Source organism: Aulonocara sp. 'chitande type north' Nkhata Bay, linkage group LG7 (assembly GCF_057382095.1).
Source record: "Aulonocara sp. 'chitande type north' Nkhata Bay isolate Kocher_YH1m ecotype deep benthic linkage group LG7, A_spYH_male_GT1.1, whole genome shotgun sequence".
NCBI classification, from domain to species: Eukaryota; Metazoa; Chordata; class Actinopteri; order Cichliformes; family Cichlidae; genus Aulonocara; species Aulonocara sp. 'chitande type north' Nkhata Bay.
In genome coordinates, this window is record NC_141350.1 from 52,621,991 (window position 1) to 52,642,647 (window position 20,657).

Below are 20,657 nucleotides of genomic sequence, written 5' to 3' on the forward strand. Positions count from 1 at the left end.
AACTGTGGGTGTTTTACAGGAAAAGGACGCACAAAGTATTCTGTAGGTATTTTTAAGTAGTAAATTTATAAATTTATGTGGTTTATGGGAAAGAAGAAATAATGCACAGTAAGTCTCTCCCTCTACACACACATATATATATATATATATATATATATATATATATATATATATATATATATATATATATATATATATATATATATATATATATATATATATATGTATATGTGTATATATATATATATACATATACATATATATATATATATATGTGTATATATATATATATATATATATATATATATATATATATATATATATATATATATATATATATATATATATATATGTATATATATGTATATATACTATATATATATATACTTACTACGCATATATATATATATATATATATATGCGTAGTATATATATATATATATATATATATATATATATATATATATATATAATTTTAAGTACTGCAAGATTTCTTTGCAAAAAAAAAAAAAAAAAAAAATTTCCCCTAGCTTACATTATAAGTTTGTTGCAGAGCTGTATTGTGGAATGGTTTAATATTTCCTAACTTCCAGGTATTTTATAGAAAAGGAGACACTCCTTTCCCGTGCACCCCTTTTAAAAGTTACATTTGAACAGGGATTGTGAGAGAAAAATAATAATTAGACTTGGCTCAATTATTATAAAGTAACATGGGCCTGCAAATTCTGGCGATATTTATTTATTTTTTTTGCAAGTTGATAAGGGAGAACAGTCTTCATCACAATTTTATAGGTAAATCAAAGGACAGTTGAATAACAGAAAATGTACCGGCATAATGAATGTTAAATAAAGATGTAAAAGGGCAAGTGTTATCCATTCCATAATATTGCTCACACTCCAAAAAGTTTACGCCCCAACATTCCCAGATTTACGGTTTAAATTGTTAGTTTTTCTGCAAAATTACCATGAAATTACTTACACAGTTCTTACATTTACATGCAGTTTAATTAGTTCTTTGTATCTAAAAGCCTGACTTGTTACACCCTTATTCTAGTATGTATTTGTAGGTAAATATAATTACATTATAATTTCAAATAATTATACATTGAAATTCCATTTATTTACAGGAGAATTACATCTTTGGGCCCCTTGGTGGTAGTATTATAACGTGTTACCAAACTTCTATTAAAGTTTTAAGTCTTTATACAAAAAGTAAGGTTTGAAAACACTTTTTTCCTCAGGATTCTTTAAGTGCCATGTCCCTGCCTAAACATACACTAGTGTAATATAATGCTTTCAAAAGCTCTCACTCATGTTTTAGGATATATGGGTTACTTTCTTTGCTTTAATTAATCTTTCCTGACCTTTGCAGAGCAAACCTTCTTCAAAGATAAAAGGAACTGGACAGAAACCCCAAGACCATGTTCAGAGAAGTTTCCTATATCCACATCCAGTGCATTCTCTGTGTTCCCCGTGTCATCACCCCCCAGGAAGAATAGCAAGTCTTTAGTTGATGCTCCAAGCCATCATGAGAGTGTGTGTCCAAGTACTAAAGAAGATCAGCTCCACTCCAGGAAGCAGATTCAAAGACCATCTGTTCTGCCAGTACTCCCCACTCAGAAGCCTTCAAAAGGGTCAGGGACAGAAATCAACCAAAGAGTATATCTGCTCTCTGGCTGATTTTCATTACCATAATAAAGACGCACATAGCTCACCAGCTGACCAGAGCTTGGGGTCAGTTAGCACCGACAAAGGGCCAACACCACAAAAGGATCTGGGCCTACAAAATTTAAAAGCAAAGCCCGGACCATCTGTGATACAAGTTCCTTACAGACCTAAAGGAGGGTATATAGTAGATCCAGAACTAGAGCCAAAGAGAGGCAGGGCAGGGCCTTTTACAAATAGGGGGGCCTTGCTTTTTGGCAGAAAGAGCAATGTGCTGGACGGCCTAAATGTCCGGAACAATCCTGAGTTGTTATTCGTCAGTCAGTCAGTCAGTCAGTCAGTCAGTCAGTCCTCTGAGGAGCATCGATTCTCCCCTGGTTGAGGTGTCTTTACCAAGAGGGATTGACGTGACTTCAGTGTAGCAACTTACATGGCCTTACCTTGTGTATTAAATATGATGCATTCAGTGATGCAGGTGTTTACATCCTTTTTCTTCAACTATATTTCTTTGTCATATCATATTATTTTTTCCTCCCAGATTACAACCTCTGAGTTTTTATGCAAGTCATCCTTCAGCTTTTTCTGAATTATTTCCCTGTGTGTAAAAATGTTTATATTTCGACTTCACCTGCAAAAAATGCCTTTATTTTAAACTCAAACTTAAACTCAAAGAACTTTATTGTCATTGTAGTTATACAACGAAATTTGTTTGGTAGCTCACAGAGGCCAGCAGCAATAAAACAAGAAGCAGCATTGTAACATAATAACCAAGTAAATGTAGTAAAAGTATAAAATATAAAGTAAAAAGAAGGCACTTAGCACAGTAAATAAAAAAAAATAAATAATAAAAAAAATACTAGTATTTACAATATGATTTGATATGATATTTGAGTGCAAACAGTATAATATAATATAACAGTATTTACAATGTGGTAGTTGAGTGCAACGTGAATGTCCCATAAAGTGTCTAAGATAATAAGTATAACAGTATTTACAGTGTGGTAATTTAGTGCAAACATTAATGCCCAGTAAATGACTTTGTACATTAGCAGCAGACATGACATGGGGTAAAGGAGAGAGAGGGAGAGTTACAGTAGCTATTGTGTGTTGGGGGAGGGGTGACACAGGCTACAGCTCTGGGGAAAAAGCTGTTCTTTAGTCTGTTTGTGCAGGTTCTGATTGCCCTATATCTCTTCCCTGATGGGAGGGGTACAAAAAGTCTGTGACCTGGATGGGTTGGGTCCTTGATGATGCAGCTAGCTCGCTTCTGTAAACGGCTAGCATAGGCCGTGTCAAGATTCGGGAGTTTGGTTCCAATGATCCCCTGGGCAGTTTGGATGGTCCAGGTCAGAGCTCGACGATTTTCTGCAGTGCAGCTGAAGTACCACACTGTGATGCAGTAACAGAGGATGCTCTCTATTGTGCTCCTGTAAAAGTTTACTAAGCGCCGGATTGGCACATTTGCTTTTTTAAGTTTTCTTAGGAATAAAAGTCTCTGCTGTGCTTTCTTCACTAAGTGGGATGTGTTAATAGTCCATGTGAGATCTTTTGTTATGTGTAGGCCCAGGAATTTAATGTCATTCACCCTCTCAACTTCCTCACCATTTATGTGGAGGGGTGGTAGTGTTGTTTTCTTGGCTCTTCTGTAGTCTACAATGACCTCCTTTGTTTTGACAGTGTTCAGAATCAGGTTGTTGTTTCTGCACCATTTGATTAGATGTTGGACATCCTCTCTGATTGAGACTTGTTGTTGTCTGATATCCTTCCACTATTGTGGGAATAACTCTCTTAAAAAATGGTTTGGGAGTTTTAAATTGAAATGTAGCATCTGTCTCGTTTGATCACTGAACCTCCTTAACCAGTGCAGTAACTGTGCAAAATAATCTGTGACACTTTGATCTTCTAGAAAGCTGCAGATCATTTGGTGTGTAACGCATCATCAAAAATATTCAGTAGCTTCGCTCATCTGTCTGTGATGTTGAAGCGGTCACACCTCACTTTCATCTTTGCTGTGAATACCATTAACATTTCACATGCAGGGAAAGCCACAGCACTGAGCCAGGGGCAAGTGCTACTCTTTATCATACACTGCTAAAAAAAATAAATAAATCAAAGGAACATTTTTTAAATCAGCTTGTAGCATCAAGTCAATTAAACTTGTGCTAGTACCTTTGCTTTGTGTCCCAGCACAGTCCCAAAAACATAGAGGAGACTCCAGGAGACAGGCAGTTACTCTAGGAGAGCTGGTTGCTGATTGGCATTTGCCATAGAATACCAGAATTATCATGTCCACCACTAGTGTCCTGTGTTTTTTACAGATGACTCCAGGTTTACCCTGAGCACATGTGAAAGGGTCTGGAGAAGCCATGGAGGGCGTTACACTACCTGTAACAACAGCAACACCAGTTTGGTGGTCGTTCAGTGATGGTTCAGGAAGGCATATCCAAGGAGGGATGCCCAGACAAAGGCAGCCTTACAATAGAATAGAATAGAATACTTTTTATTTGTCAATTTCTTCAAATGTACTTGCCATACAAAGGAATTGAAATTACGTTTCACACTGTCCCATGCGTAGACATTGACAACAATAAGGTGCAGATGCAGAGTCCAATCTGTCTTCCTATACTTCTGCCAATCTGGTGATTCTGCTGGCTGGGAGCCGGGAGGGAAGAGAGTTCAGCAGTCTCACAGCCTGGTGGATGAAGCTGTTGGTGAGCCTGGTAGTGCGGGAGCAGAGACTTCTGTATCTCTTTCCAGAGGGCAGGAGGCTGAACAGACAGTGCGCGGGGTGGGTTGCATCGTTGACAATTGTGATGGCTTTGCGGGTGAGGCGAGTGGTGTAAATGTCTTGCAGGGAGGGGAGTGGTGCACCAACTATCCTCTCAGCTGTTCTCACAATGCGTTGTAGAGCTTTTCTGTTATAGTCAGTGCAGCTACCGCCCCACACAGTGATGCAGCTGGAGAGGATACTTTCAATAGTGCCTCTGTAGAATGTAGTCAGGATGGGTGGTGGAGCACTTGCCCGCTTGAGTTTGCGCAGGAAGTAGAGGCGCTGTTGTGCTTTCTTGGCCAGTGATGCTGTGTTGGTGGTCCAAGAGAGGTCCTCACTGATGTGCACCCCCAGGAACTTGGTGCTGCTCACCCTCTCCACCGCAGCGCCGTCGATGGTCAATGGGGGGTGACAGGTGTGGCCTCTCTGGAAGTTGACAATAATCTCCTTGGTCTTACTGACATTTAGCAGGAGGTTGTTGTCTCTGCACCACGTGGTCAGGAGCTCAACCTCTTTCCTGTAGTGGGTCTCATCGCCCTTGGTGATGAGCCCCACCAGCGTTGTGTCATCCGCAAACTTCACAAGGTGGTTGGAGCTGTAGGTTGGTGTGCAGTCATGTGTCAACAGGGTGAAGAGCAGAGGACTGAGCACACAGCCTTGTGGAGCCCCCGTACTCAGGGTGATGCTGTTTGAGACCTTGTTGCCCACACGCACCGCTTGAGGCCTCTGGCTGAGGAAATCCAGCAGCCAGTTGCAGAGGGAGGTGCTGAGGCCCAGTCTGTCCAGTTTACAGATGAGTTGTTGTGGTATTATGGTGTTGAATGCTGAGCTAAAGTCTATGAACAGCATTCTCACATATGAGTCTTTCTTGTCCAGATGAGTTAGGGCTGGGTGGAGGGCAGAGCAGATTGCATCTGGGACCAAAATGAACATTTTGAACCCATTATCAGACTCTATGCTTGTGCCATGGGTTCTGGGTGTCATGGGTCCCATTCACTGGCTCCCACACCCACCTAACCTAAATCCAATAGAACATCTCTAGGGCGTTATGTAGTGGTCCATCCCATGCTGCCAGGATGCACTCAGGCTGTTCAGAGGCTCAGTGATGTCCTGGTGTAAACCCTCAGGACACTATCTACCATCTTATTAGGAGCATGCTCTGATGTTGTCAGACATTCACACATGCACGTGCGGGTCATACAAACTACCGAACATTTAGAGCTGCTGCAATTACATTTTTGTCAAATGCACTAGCCTGCCACATATTTTTTTCACTTTTACTTTGAATTCAGCCCTCAGTGGGTTAATCATTTTCATTTCCATAAAATGATCCAGCATCCTTTCATTCCTAACATGTTACCCTGTCCATATCAGTATAGATATCCAACATAATTGTTTTTCCCATTGAGATCTGATGTGTTTTCAAAGCGTTCCTTTCATTTTTTGAGCAGTGTATATATATATATATATATTCTGCAACCTTTTAAGAAACCAAGTCTAGGCACAAGTCCTGAGATCATAGACTTGGTACTCAGAAGACCAATGAACAAGTCACTTGAAATTGATGTTATTACATCTGCAAACATTTATGTGAACAACAATTTTGTGGCATGATCAGGGACACCTAATGTCAACGATGTCTGCAGTTCAAGTGTCATCCTTTCAGAAAGATTCTACACGTGGTAACTCTCTGATTGAGATGCAAACCGATTTATACAAAAGAAGCTGCGATATTCTTCTGATATTTCTAGCTGTACCACTCCCAATTGCACGTTACCAAGGACAGAAAAAAGCAATTCTATGAAACCACAAATAATCCAACATGTTGCTTCATTTATTTTAAAAATGGATTATTTACATCCAGAATCTTAGAAACAACGTTACAGGCAGTGTCCTGAGAATATTATGTGCAAACAGACCCATTGGAACACAAAAGCATGATAGGGATTATAGTGGGAATAAAGCCTGCTTCACATTGTATATTCAGTAGTTCACAGTTTCCTGTTATTCACAGTCAGTGTAGAGTGAAAATACATGATTAAACACGACCCTCTAAAACATTTACTGCAAGCGTCATAACCAAAAACCACCTGTCTTCATGTAACAATTCATTTATAGTAGAGCATCCGTTTTTCAGGAGTACTGAGTGTTTGAAATCTTCTTCCACAGTAACGTCTTCAGGTTGTTGAGCACTAGTGAGTGGTGAACCTCCATTTGGCTTGCCAACCCGCTGAGTGTCACACAGGTGCGCAGCTGTTTTTCCAGATCCCCACGAAGGTCTGAAGGCGCTCCGAAAAGCAGATAGTCCTGCAGCAGCACGCACACTTTAGCGAGATTAGGCTGCACAACCTCTGTGTTACACTGCTTCACCAGCCGATCGCAGGTGGCCGTGCAGTCCCGCCCATACGTGCAGTCTGCATTCGTCTCACATCGCCGTCCCTTCAAAAATCCCCGCACAACAGCTTCTGATGCCACGCTGCGAAGGTTGGCCATCTTGCAGTCGTACTTTGAATTGTAGCCAACGTGGTAAGGATTGGCGTCACATATTAGGAAGCTCCCGTAGGAGCCGTGGAAGACCTCTTCCACAAATTCCAGCAGGCCAATGGTGATGCGAGCTCGGCGGGGCCAAGCTGGCGCGAGCCAGTGGTTCAGGCTGGAGCTCAAGGCCTCTGGGACGATAGACTGCAGGGAATTTGGCACCTCGAGCCTGTAGAGTGAGTTGTGGCTTACACGCTCCGTCACATACAAATCTCCACAGAAGCCCAACAGTTTCGGGGTGTGCTCCTTCTCCTGCAGCGCCACCATCAGGAGGAACTCGTTGATCTGGAGGAGAGCCCAGATAGACTTGGCCTCTGCTAGTGACACTTTGCCATCTTGGTTGACATCAGCAAGCGTGATGACTCTGTCCACCAAGGTGCTCAAAGATGACTGTTCACCGAGGTTAACCTGCAGGAAGGAGGTGAATGCATGTTATAAATGTGTTGTAGATACAAATATAAAAAAAACCTTGACAATAAGATCTTGGCCTGTATAAACACGTAACATAAAAAAGATCTCTAGATCTGAGCTCATTTGGATGCACTAATGCATAACCAATGTTTCCTAATAGGCATGTGTAGTTTTCTATTAGCATGTGACTTCTGTGGTGACAGTTGTTCACTGTTATTATAAAATAGTCTATCGGCCTGGAAACCTTAAGGAAACTGTGCAGCATCTCTTTAAATTCATCCATCGAGGTTCCACGTGTGGGTTTGTCAAACAGGCTCATCTCCTGTCGCAGCATGGCGTCGGGCGCTCCGTCAGTTTTCACCGGATCTTCAACGCCACATTTAATTACCACAGGCTTCTCCTTCCACAGTCCATTGTATACCTGCAAATATGAAAATATGACTTTAGTTAGATGAGGAAGAATATGTCCAAAATAGGTCCAGAAGGAATTTTTAAATTTTGTTATGTTTTTTGTTTGAGTGTGTGCCATTCTGTCTGTGAACACAATAGCTGGGAGGGTTATTGGCATTATACAGTTCATGTACTGCTAATACTACAATTCCCAGAATGCTCTGTTGGTGTTTTGGCACGTCAGTCACGACAGGACCCATTAGCACCCTCTCCTCTGTTGACCATAGTCATAGCAACCATGCAAATACTGCCATGCTAACTATCCCAAAATGGCAAAAAGAAAGGCAGAAAACAGGAGCTTTCTGGACAGGTGGGAGAATATGATGAAAATCTGATAAATGATAAAATGATCAAATTTAATTCAGAAGGCTGCAAATACAATTTTTATTTAAGAAATGAATTCCACTGATGTGTTATCTAATTGGAATTTCGATTTTGCATGTGTGCAATATTAAGTTATATATACATTTATATAAGTTATATATATTGTTTAGTATTAAGCTTTGCTTGTTCCAGACTCAGTTTTTCAGCAAAACTTGTTTGAGTCCATAAGAAAAGATTCCTTGTTATATTTGGATTATATATTATATTTATCCTGGACCAACACTATTATGATGACACAGGAACAACACCAATATGGTATATCAGATACACCCACTACCCATACAGTCACTGGATGTACCTTGCTAACCAAGATTGCCACTGTTAGCTGGTGACTCAGCTTTAGAGCCAAATATGGAATGGCCCTGAAAAAACCCCAACTGTGTGTGACAATCTAGTGGCTGCAGTATGTTTTTTATAGACATCCTTTAACACTGACAGTCATATCGATACTATAATTAGTATCAAATATGTCAAATCATTTACTTTTTATTTGTTACTACAATTGCTGTTATGTTTTTTTCATGTTCCAGTAAAAATTATGAGGCAATCTATAATAAAATTATTGATTAAATTAAAAAAAAACAGATGTGCACTAACATGAATTTGGAAATATATTGTTCTCTCAAAGGCTATTCTTCACGCATGTGTAAGTTGTGAGTGTTTGTTTTACCTGATGTGTGGAGGAGGTGGACATGCAGCGCTGCAGAGTTAGCGTTCTCTGGTCACATAGTGCCTTGCAGGATGAACCTGATATTATGCCTCTTCTATAATGATCACACTGCAGAAACCAAAACAGAAATTGCAGGAAACAGAAATAAGCCTCTATTTATGCATCCAGTACTTGAGCTCTCTATATTTAGCCCTCCAATGTCTGTTTACTTAAAGGGAAAATATCTTTGCTAGAGGTCAGGTGAATCTAACCAGATTTGCCTAACCTGACACACTGTTCTCCATGCTCCTTCTTGCCTTTACGTACCCTTTTGACTTTGAGAGACGTGCATTTCTAACACGTCATTGCAGAGCTTCTACTTTGTGCGTGTCCAGTAGCATTTTAGTGTGGTTGTACTGCTCAGACTGACATAGATCAGGGGCTTCAAACTCACTTTACATTGTGGGCCAGATGCATCCCACTTTGATCTTAAGTGGTCTGGACCAGTGAAATGCTTGAAGTCTGTGTGACTGTGTCTTAAACGTTAAAGTTCAATGTTTCTGTTATGGATTAATGAATCAGAGAGAATGCACGATTTCAACAGGTATGTTTACAGAAAAAAAAGAAAGGCTCATCGAGAAATATGAAGCTTCTTTCAGTTACACTGGATGGTTTCGCTTACCCTTCCTGATGCAAACCGCCCATTTATCCAAGCTTGGGACCGACGCTGGGAATACAATAACTTGTGACCTCCTGAGGCTGGGTCTGTGTCTCTAAATATGGACCTGACACCAGGAAAAACACTAGGACATGTGACTTGGGTTCAGGTGGTTAGTTAGCAATCTCAGTGGAATTCCTGGCTTTTCCCATCCACATACCAGAGGTGTATTGGACTAAAGAAACATTGATCTTGACGACCAGTAAATGAGTCTTAAGTTTATCTTAAACTGCTACATTAGTTTAAAAATTGCATGCTGACTATGAAGTTTTGTACCTTTATAATTAGCAGACAAGAAAGAAAAAAATCCCATTTCCAGCTATGTCCTTTGAGATTTTTCATGGATATGGAATCAGAGAGTGCCAGTTTTACTTCTTTCCTAGAAGGATGCTATACTTACTCATGTAAAGTGGTGTGCATGAAATTCATCAGAATGGAGTAACCCACTGAGTTATATTCAGTATGTTGTCACAAAGCAGCAAAGAGCCCAGCACCATGTGCAGTTTACCTGACATCACCTGACCGAGGAGACACATTTCTCCCAAGTCCCCAACACAGAACGCAACAGAGGGGAACTAGACATCTGTGGGTCTCACCTCAGCAGCACAAAACTAGTATGGTATGAAATCATTTTCTTCATTTATGTAAATACAAACAGTCACATTTTGTCTGTTATGTGGTTAGTGAAACTGTAGTCAAATGAGCTAAGACCAAACAGCTAAACTGATGTTACAATCCTACAGGTGGGTAGTGGGGTTGTGTCCTGTAAGAGCACCCTGGTACCACAAGTTTAAGACACTGGCCATGCACTCTTCCTCAAAACACAGACCTCGTGTCCCTCTGTTCCACTGTCTTGCCATGTACTTTTTAAAACCTATGAAATTATTATTTATACTGTTGTTTTTATTCTGAATTCTTTAGTTTTTGTCTTGGGAAAAGCAAAAGATCTGCTCTTTCCAGTGATTGTGTTATGATTTGAATTAATGTGATTGTAGTTTTTGTCTTGGTTACCCTGAAAGCTACCTTTATTGTCGTGCAGTAGTTTGGAAAGCCTGTAATCTGTGGTTAGGACTTTACTCACTGCCACAGTCAGTATTTTTATGCCACATTCACAGATATCCCACACTATCAAATTTATCTTGATTTATAGGCTTGAATTCGATTAAACCATGTAACTGAGTTTTATTTAACTCAAAGATAATACTTACGATGACCATGTGGCAAACATGCCCACGGCACAGCTCAGAGTAGGAGGCATACTGCATGTAGACGATCCAGCTGATGACGAGGATGCCCAGCCATGCCAGCAGAAGGTACTTCACTTTAATAGCTGGAAGGCGACTCTGTGGAGGTTGGTAGAAAATGGGCGCATGGCAGGAAGAAAAGAAGTCTAATTAAACCCAGGCTGTGAATGAATGAATGAACAGCTGGTCACCCAACCTTAAGGTGGAATTGAGACACTCAACTACATGAAACTAAGGACTTCCTGATTTTTTGTATTTTGCACATTTATATTTGCAGATTTGTCACACTTGCATGTTTCAGATCATTAAACAATTTCTAATATTAGACAAAGACAAACCGAGGAAATACAAAATGCAGTTTTTAAATGTGGATTTCAATTGTTAAGAGAAAAATACTGTCCAAGCCTCCCTGGATCTGTGCGAGAAAGCAATTACCCCTTAAAACTAATAACTGGCTGTTTCACCCTTGGCAGAAAGAACTGCAATCAGGCGTTTGCCATAACTGGCAATGATTATTTCACAGCACGTCACTGTGGAGAAAACTGAAGAATTGTTTTAATTCAGCCACATTTGAGAGTCTTTGAACATGAATAGCTTGTTGAAGGTCAAAGTTTCTCAATTTTGACTTTAACAAGGCAACTCCAAAGCTACATTTTTTTCTTTTTTCTTTTTGAGCCTTTCACAGGTGCTCTTAAGCTTCAAGGCACGAACCAATGGCTGGAAATTCTCCTTCAGGATTTTCTGGCCGAGAGTAGAATTTATGGTTCCATCACTTATAGAAAGTCGTCCAAGTCCTGGAGCAGCCCCAGACCATCACACTACCACCACCATGTTTGAATATTTATCTCCTTGGAACTCACCAACGGACGCCATTTTTCCTCAATCTCTGATTGTCGAATCAAGAACTTTGACCTTAACTGAGTTAAGTGAGGCCTGCAGTTCTGTTTTTGCTGGTCTGTATTCTTTTGTGACCTCCTGGATGAGTCGCTGATGTGTTCTTGGAGTAATTTTGGTAGGCTGGACACAAGTCCCAAAGCCTTAGAAATAGCTTTACAATGCTTTCCTCAAAGCTTTGACTTTGTTCCTCACCTGTTGTTGTTTCTTTAGATTGTAGCATCTAAATATAGTCGTTTTTTACCTTAATGAATAAAATCATCATTTAAAAAACTGCATTTTGTATTTACTTGGGTTATCTTTGCCTAAAATTAAAAACTGTTGATGGATCTAAAACACTTAAGTCTGAGAAATATGCAAAAAAAAAAAAAAAAAAAAAAAAAAACAAGAACCAAGGGCAAATACTTCTTCATAGCACCGGCATAGGAAATAGTTTAGTAATTGATACTTCTCTCTTTGATTTTCTGTAAATACTGAATAGTTTCCTCTCCTAAAAGAAACAAGTAAATTAGAATAGAAGAGACTTCCTATTGTAGATCTAGAGATGTACCAGTATACAGCCAATCACTGGTATTTTTTAGACTGATAAATAAGATGACATTTAGACTGATGTTTGTGTGTTTGTTGTCACATCTCTGTCTAATGTCCAAAATAGAAGATGGAAATGTCTGGGAGAAAAGGGAGGATAAATAAGAAAATAAACAGCAATAAACTGTATCAGAACAATGAGTTAAATTCTTCTTTTAAATATCAACATCAGCCTAGACTTATCACTATTTGTGCATCTCTATTTACTGATTTTTGTATAATGGGCTACAAACAGCAGCTGGGAACCACTGATTTGAATGCTCTGCAATAGGATAGCTGCGGGAAGAGCGGGCATCACATGCATTAACACAAAATGTAATGCTACACAAAAGTGTAGTACTAAGCAGAATTAGCATAAGCAGAATGTTTATGATCCAACTTGTACTGTTATTAAATCATGCTTTTACAGTCGTGTATGCACTGCAAACCTGTGAACCCGTGGCTGCAAAATTCTGGGGTATCTAGGTAAACAATGAATGAACCAGCAGCCTGTCACCTGACTATAGGATAACGCAGAGATAACTACCATACATTGCGCTGCACTTGTATTCGTTACGGGGGGTTTCATGCATGCATGTGAAGTGAACTGACGGTTTGGTCAGTGGTCGTGCATGCTGCTGGTGGATAGTTAGTGACAAAAAGACTGACATTGTGCAGTCCCATAGCCTACCTGCAGGCCTTTGGATAAAGGGCAGAACAGCATCAAATGGACCAGTCTCCGCAAAGCCCTGGGCATCATGAGCGACTCTTTTTCGGAGGCAGCAGAGCGAGAAACCAGAGTCCCGTCTGATCACATTCTCGCAGCAAACCACGACACGCGTCGCATATTTACTGGTTATTACAACGAGCTGCTTTTCGAGCTGTTTTCTTCTCTTTGCTTGCCTTGATCACAGCGTGTGTTTTCAATAGAAATCATTCAGCCGCTCAAAAAATATGATGAAGAGTGTGTCCTTGAAGCTGAGCGATATTTCAGCTCCATCGGGGCCACAGAACGACCGACGCGGCCCAGAATCAGAGAGATCCTCAGCTATGATCCCCGATATTTTCCGAATATTAGACCAGCAGCACCTTCACCGTCCAATCAGATCAAAGAAGGCATCAGTGTGACAAAGAAATAAGCGCTGCTTGGACCCGACGAGCGCACAGCCTCAGTTTCCCAGAGACTCGCTGCTGCGCATCTTAAAGGGAGAGGCGTCAGAGCTGACGGGATTTTATCTGCCGACGGGAAATCTTACCGCGCCTCCTTCCTTGCAACCTGCGGCTGACAAATTGAAGGAAAGCCCCGAGAAGGGATAGTGCTGTCCATACTGCATTTTGCATTTTTGGAGGTGCGTGTCAGGTTACCTCGTAGGGTTAAAATGAGTTTATGCGTACATCACAAGTCATGGCATAGATTTCCTGCCGAAGGGATAAGAGGATAGAAACAAAGATTCGATCCATTCATGCTAGGCTTGATCCAAAACCATAACGGTGTTGGTATCGGCACTATCGTTATTTGGATTGCTTGGCTCACCTCTACTGAGGGGATTCAATGACTCTTTCATATTGTGGAGGGCATGGCATGGATCCACTTGTCGCTTTTTGTGCTGCATGAGTCCAGAACTTGTAGTGAAACCTCCTCAAAGAAAACCAAAGTCAAAAGAATTGATTTCTTTGCAGTGGGTAGAGCTAAAGTGCTAAAACCACTACCTGCCGGAAGAACAGGTGGATCATCTAAGTGTGGTCTGGGTGAAAAAACAGTGGAAGCAACTCTCAGAGGTGGGGAAATGACATTTGCTGCCGAACCATAACATAACTGAACAAAGAGTGACGCAGGCAATCTTTCCTACATAACGCAAAACCTTTCTGATCTTGCCTCAAGTTCAGCACTGATCCCACATTAGTCTGTGTGCAGTCATTTTTGCCCCGTGTGCTACACTTCACACTGAGCCACTTCAATGCATGATGACATTTGCTTTCCTTGTTTTTTACTACAATGAATTCTATTTAATTTTGCAGTCTTTTGCTAGTGCTCCTAATTTTTACATACCTCTGTAATTAAGTCTTTTCATCAGTAATTCTTTGAACTTTGTTTGTTTTGCTCTTCCCTATTAAGCTATATTGTTTTTAAAACAGACATTTTACAACTTTCAGGAAAATAATTTTATTTCATGTCAATTTATTTTATTACATTTTCTGTTTCATGCATGTCAAATTCTACACCAGCTAAGTAGTCAAGTAAAAGCTCCCATTACATATTTTCCGTTTGTAAATGTGAGCAAACAGGAAAGGAAATCATCATTTCCTAGGGAATGGATCGACACACACAAACACTTGCCTTTATCATATGATCATCAGAGTGATTTGATTGTGGGAAAAGCTGATATAGCACTCACCACAAATGCAATTGCCAAAGTAATCTTTCATATGTGATTACGCGCAACGAGGACATTACGCTTCATATGCACGTAATCAAAATGAAAAATACAACTGAAAAAACAATGTCTTCAACAGTTAAGCAAAAGAAAAACAAACTAATGGAAGTAAGGCGGATGAAATGCTCGAACAGGAAATCAAGAAATGAAGAGAGAGCAAGCTGAATGGAGGAGTCAGGTGGTGAGGAATCGTTAGAGCTCCTGGAAATAACATCGTCTGAGGCACACTGGGTAGTCACCTGCGAAGACAAATCATGTAGGAGTTTGTTTATGTCCATTTCAAGTTTCAACAAGCATTTCATCACTTCTCAGGTTGCAAAAAACCTGTATGTTGTACTTCACAAAGGGAAAATGTTTGTCTCTTTGGTGGTTGGTGGCTGGAGGTTATTGGTTGCTGTTAAGTGAAATTGGCTGCAAAGAGGGTTGTGCAAAAAACCCCTCCTTGCGACTGTTTTGGCTAATTACCAAAGCAATAGGCTACCCGTAGTTTTTGTGAAAGACACAAAGAGCAGTAAGGAAACTGTGACAAGTGAAACACAAACTAGAAACAGAAAGTATTCCCCTTCAAAGTAAAAGCTGTGCCTTACTGCAGCAACTGACACATTTCACTAACACACTTTTACTTTGAAGGTGAGTGTTTTCTGTTTCTAGTTTGTTTCACAGTTCACTGCTGCTTAGTGAGTACTAGGTGTTTGCAAACAAGTTGGCATCTTGCACGCAAACAAACTACTGGCAACTGACATAACCTGCTAGCAACTGAAGCAAATTTCACCCAGCAACTATTCACAGAATAGAGACATTTCCCTCACTAGTGCTGGTTGGATGATCTGATATCCTCGTGTTGGTGTTGTTCCCACATCATCATAATAAATGTTGTTCCAGGTTCAACATTGCAAGTGACCAATCACATTGTTGTGACATCATACTTTTGCAAGCCAAGCGATTCATTCATTTATGAAATTCCAGTGTTGCAAGCACAATATCTATAATTCTTATCGTTTATTAACCCTCTGGGGTCGCCAGCGCATCCGGCGACCCCAGAGGGTTAAAGAACAGTATCCTGAAATGTAAAGAATTCAAATTGCTGGATCGGCTTCGTGTTGGTTACCCAGGGGGTTTATCAGTGTGACTGAAGCCTAAGATGATGCAGACATTTGGACTCCTAGTCCCACTATGTCACAGGGTCAAGAAATGTTGGACAGCAATGCCTCAATGGGCAGACTGAATGAGAGCAAAAGTATTAATTCGTACCTTCCTGAAGCCAAGCCGCTGCTGCTCCACAAGCGTGTCTGAACCATTAAAGTGCAAACCTTGACATCTATATAATGGAAACATTCACATTGACATTTGAATCCAATTAACTGTAAAGGCAATTCAAAATTGTATGCCAAAAACTGTCATGTAGTCCTCTTTGTCATTTATGGACAATGAGGACTACATACATACATTTGTTACATTCAAAATATATTCATTATATACTAAGTAGCCACTTTGTTAGATACACAGCTATAAATCTGACTGAATGTATCCATAATGAGACCATGTATACAAAAATAAGCTTTAGAAAGGTAGAGTTGTTAAATTGATTTAAATAGCACACAACTACTGACTGGCAGGAACACAACACCTTCATGGTAGATTGAGAGTAAGTATCTGGCCCGGTTCCATACCCAAAGCCCACGAAAGAGTGGATTTGAGCTATCGAGAGCCCGTTACTTTCTGCCGACTTACTGCGCAACAGAGGCACTGGAGCCAGGGTTGCGTCTCAAGGGGCAATAAAGAGTCAAAAGCTTTTTAACAAAACCTGTTACCATCCTGTGAACGGCCTTCACTTCAGCTCAACCGCCTTCATCTGCATGAAGGTAAAGCAATGGCACCTCTTCTCTCCTCATATTTATCTATATAAACAAAAAAAAAATAAAATAAAATAAGATATGCTTCATTTATCCCAGATCTGCAAAATTCTTGTATCACAGCAGTTAAAAAATTAAGTTGGACACAACATACATAAAACAAATATGAAACAACACACGAAACTATTCCATTTAAAATCACAGCGATGCAAATATTTTTACATACCAATGGAAGTTTTTCGTTGGTTCATTAAAATCTGTTTTCCAAGAGCTGGACGGTACATCTGCAAATAAGAAATAAGTCATTCGTTCAAATGACAATTAGCTGAAACATTTTTGGTGAGTATTTATTTATTAATTTTTTAGTTCATTTCATAACTTCCTTGACTAACAAATGTTAGTCACTTACCGTTAATGTACAGGAAGATTACAAGCCTGGGCTAGTGTTAAAATCCCTATCTCCTACCACTCTTCTCCATCATACTAACCTGATTAAAAAAAAAAAAAAACACTTACCCTGACCAGCCCCCTCTGTCTGTGGCCTTAACGTTTTCGTTCCTCTTAGTAAGACTCATGTGAACATTTGCCTCGCCTTCAAAAAGTTGACTGGAAGAACTTACACACAAAAAAGCGGAACTTATTTAAATTATTTATTTAAACAGTAACTTATTTAATATGTTACTGTTACCCATACATCTAGTTACAGTTTCACAAGAATTGTGAGACCGACAAGCCCGCCATCAGCTGCAAAAGGACGAGCCCTACATATCGTATGAGTTCGAATCTCAGACACTCATTTTATTTTACCCCGATTAGCTTAAAAATCTTACTTCAGCAAACAAAATAATGCTTACTTAGCAGAATCAAACGATGGCAATTAAGCTTTAAAGTAATAATGTGGAATGCATTTGGGATAAAGGCTGCAAGTTGTATTAGAGTGTAGGATTTGTGTTTCACAGCGTGCGAGAAAAATAACCGACTTTAAACAGCAGTAATGATATAAGTAATAAGGCTTTGAAAGGAAATAAGCTTTGCTATTGTGATTGCTCTTGACGTCTCCAACAGTCAGTCTGCAGGTTTGTTAAACATGTCGGCGCTCGCGAGCGTCAGCCTGAAACCTTGAAACTGCTTGTTGCGGACCGCGGTTACAAACAACCGAACAACTGAAATATGACTGTATATGCAGGAACACGTCGACCGTTGTGGTAGTACATCATAAAATGCAAGCTAATAAACTTCTTCCCACTCACATACACCCACTCACCGTTTTGACGTGACAGCTACGTATCCACCTCGTGGCCATAGAAGGTCGCTACAGGATACAACTACGGAAGCTGGGAGAAACTAAACTTAACCAACTGCCGCAAACGTCACATGAAATAGGATACACTATACAGCTGATGAGCTACACATTAAAGACTCAAGGCTTCAGATTAGTTCATTCAATATCCATGTATACTCTTCTTTAAATGATGCTGCATCCCTCCAGTGTATGTATATATGTATTAATCCTGCTTGTTTCATTCCTAACTAGATGAACAGGCATTACTTCAGTGTACACTTTCAGAAACTGCTTTTAATTAATGTTCATGTGTAGTTCATAGGTTGCTTATGTTCTGCATCACTTGGCTGACTTTCTGCAGAGGTATTTTTGTTTACAGAAACACATTTCATGGCCTAAACACTTACATAGACCGCAAGAGAGCAAATACAGTTGTGAAAATGACTCAGATACTTTTCTTTCAGTCTGCAACTGCAAATGATCATCACTCTCCCACGCCAGGATTTCAACAATGGATCACCACTTTGTTATTTCAGCGATTTACAGCTGTGATATTCACATAAATTTGCACCAATGTTAACTTTGAGCCATATTTTACTGACTGTTAAACCAGATGTTTTCCAAGTGCAGATGTGTAATGGAAGGAGGAAGCCAAAATTTATTTCAAATTTGTAGTGTATCAACATAAAACAGGATACACTACACAGTTGATGAGCTTCAGATTAAAGAATGTAGGCTTTTCAACGTCTCTTGTTTTTTTGTTTAAATTTAAGTATTAATATCATGAGATCTGCGAGGTGGGCGCTGACAGACCATGAATGAGCTCCATCTGTTTCCTTCTGTCTTTGGCACGGTTGATGGTCATCTTAAACAAACGACAATAGAGCTCGACGGCAGCTGGAGTGTCGTCGTTCCCGGGCACGGGGTACGTCACCAGGCTGGGGTTGCAGTTTGAGTCCACCACACCCACTGTGGGAATGTTCATCTTGGCTGCGTCTCTGATGCCCACGTGCTGCTGAAAGACGTTGTTGAGAGTTGAAAGGAATATGATGAGATCCGGTAGGCGGACTCCTGGGCCGTACTGGATGTTGGCGTTGGTGAGGAGGCCGCCCTGCCAGTACCGCGTGTGCGCATACTCTCCACAATCTTTGGCCGTGGTCTCTACCAGATGGCCAAACTGACGCCGCCTGCTGACAAACAGGATGATGCCACCGCGATACGCTATGTGGGCGGTGAAGTTGAGGGCTAGCTGAAGGTGCTCCATAGTCTGGTCCAGATTGATAATGTCATGATCCAAACGACAGCCGTAGAGATACGGCTCCATGAGCCTAGAAACACGGAATTATAATTCAGAAAAATGTCACTTGAATCACTACTGCTGAATAAAATAACATAGCTCTAATAGCTACATTCCTGATGAAATGATCGACCAAGTAACCAAAACATTTCCTGCTGCTGGAGCTTTCTGTTAGAAGCATTTAACGACAATAGGTTAGTTATGGAATAGTTAAAAGAAATGCCATCTGTATTAAAACAACAAGTTTGTATCTCTTCCTTCAAGGTTCTAGGACCTGTGGTATTTATGCTTGCTGTTACCATTAATAACCAGAAGTGTTACCAAACAGAAACTTCCAATTTAATAAAGAGGGGTTTAAAGCATGAAGATTTATGGCATTTTTTATTATTATTAATAACTCCCCACTTTTTATCCACAGGAGACTACCACTAGGAGTTCTGGGCAAATGACACTGTTCAAGATAAAAAAGTTATACTTTATTCAGCCATTGCATAATATGCAGACAGACTAAGCAATAGACAGAAGGTCTAAAATCTAACATGTGCCAAGTAGTGACTGAACACGCCTCTATCATGTGAGATTAGTTTCACATGTCGGGAATACCTAAACCCCACAGGACCCCGACCCCCCCCCCCAAACACTAAGGTAGAAGTTATAAAGCCTTGACCCACAAAGAAAGACAAGTGTCTCCAGCTTATTTAATTACAGACTACAAACAATTTGTAAATATACGGGGGTGCAGCGCACTAAAACGCTGAGATAAATATCACACCAACCTGTGCCTGCAACCTTTTTTGTGACCAAGATGCACTCTGGCGTCGAATAAGTCTTTCAAGGAGAAAAGCTCAGCCACACGAAAAAAGTCTGCTTTCTCGAGGGGCTGGTTTAATATTTTTTCTGTTAATAAGGAAAAACAACAACAACAACAACAAATGACAAGTAGTAACATAAATAAAATTCTTGAAAAAAACAAAAACCAAGTGTTGACGCCCTTGCGTTATTTAGCTCACCTGTAACATCGCCAGCCTGGGGTTGAGGTGGCTTCGCAGACGGTGCTGTCACATAGTGATGTCCACCACAGGGGGATGCTACGGTGGCAGCCCGTGAGTATCGGAACCCTAAAAGGCCTAAATATGGAAAAAAAAAAAAAGTTAAAACATCGGTAGTTAACTATCATGAAGCGAATATTGTAATATTGTAATACAGCATTTAGCTGTGGGCTAACATGCTAAACTGTAGCGTACACGAAACTCAAAACTAAACGCAGAAATAAACACAAGGTAAAATGTTGGATTGGCTCTAAATCTTCTGAATATTTTCCTTGAACTATTTTCTAAATAAAAAACTGTAAACGGTTTTCAGTTACCTCTCGTAAGTGCCCGGACAGCCATGCTTGCAGAACCATGGAAGGTCAGCAAACTGCGACTGCGCAACTGTAGTTCACAGAATGCCGCAAAGTAGAAGCTTGTCGTGATGTGCTTGTGTAAAAACTACAATACC

The 20,657-nt window shown here is 40.3% G+C and overlaps 2 protein-coding genes across 6 annotated transcripts; both read right to left on the minus strand.

The window, feature by feature from the left end:
* Window positions 1–5,979: 5,979 nt before the first annotated feature.
* dipk1b (divergent protein kinase domain 1B) lies at window positions 5,980–18,007 on the minus strand. 5 transcript variants are annotated; one of them, XM_086301241.1, is made up of 10 exons: window positions 17,843–18,007; window positions 17,095–17,193; window positions 16,805–16,862; window positions 16,537–16,623; window positions 15,977–16,043; window positions 12,982–14,964; window positions 10,794–12,391; window positions 8,889–8,996; window positions 7,629–7,805; window positions 5,983–7,381 (listed from the first exon to the last, which is right to left on the minus strand). In XM_086301241.1, exons 7-10 carry the CDS (start codon window positions 10,848–10,850, stop codon window positions 6,569–6,571), a joined length of 1,155 nt encoding a protein of 384 aa, XP_086157367.1. In that variant the 5' UTR covers window positions 10,851–12,391; window positions 12,982–14,964; window positions 15,977–16,043; window positions 16,537–16,623; window positions 16,805–16,862; window positions 17,095–17,193; window positions 17,843–18,007; the 3' UTR covers window positions 5,983–6,568. The 5 variants fall into 5 exon arrangements, with proteins under 5 accessions (XP_086157368.1, XP_086157367.1, XP_086157364.1 ...); XM_086301238.1 differs by having other exon boundaries at window positions 5,984–7,381; window positions 10,794–10,928; XM_086301239.1 differs by having other exon boundaries at window positions 5,984–7,381; window positions 10,794–10,928; window positions 16,530–16,623.
* A 491-nt stretch (window positions 18,008–18,498) lies between these two features.
* On the minus strand, window positions 18,499–20,652 carry mrps2 (mitochondrial ribosomal protein S2). The gene is made up of 4 exons (XM_086301243.1): window positions 20,524–20,652; window positions 20,168–20,284; window positions 19,934–20,054; window positions 18,499–19,188 (listed from the first exon to the last, which is right to left on the minus strand). The coding sequence occupies exons 1-4, from the start codon at window positions 20,546–20,548 to the stop codon at window positions 18,642–18,644; spliced, it is 810 nt and encodes a 269-aa protein (XP_086157369.1). The 5' UTR covers window positions 20,549–20,652; the 3' UTR covers window positions 18,499–18,641.
* Between the last annotated feature and the right edge of the window lie 5 nt (window positions 20,653–20,657).

Excerpts from the sequence above, each read along its gene's own strand:
- dipk1b (XM_086301242.1), bottom strand. The coding sequence starts at position 13,050 with ATGATGCCCAGGGCTTTGCGGAGACTGGTCCATTTGATGCTGTTCTGC. Across the intron at positions 10,929-12,981 it reads CTTTATCCAAAGGCCTGCAG|AGTCGCCTTCCAGCTATTAA; the intron begins GTAGGCTATGGG and ends CAACCTCCACAG. Across the intron at positions 8,997-10,793 it reads ATGTTTGCCACATGGTCATC|TGTGATCATTATAGAAGAGG; the intron begins GTAAGTATTATC and ends TGGTTTCTGCAG.
- mrps2 (XM_086301243.1), bottom strand. The coding sequence starts at position 20,548 with ATGGCTGTCCGGGCACTTACGAGAG. Across the intron at positions 20,285-20,523 it reads TGTCCGGGCACTTACGAGAG|GCCTTTTAGGGTTCCGATAC; the intron begins GTAACTGAAAAC and ends TTCCATATTTAG. Across the intron at positions 20,055-20,167 it reads CCAGGCTGGCGATGTTACAG|AAAAAATATTAAACCAGCCC; the intron begins GTGAGCTAAATA and ends CCTTATTAACAG.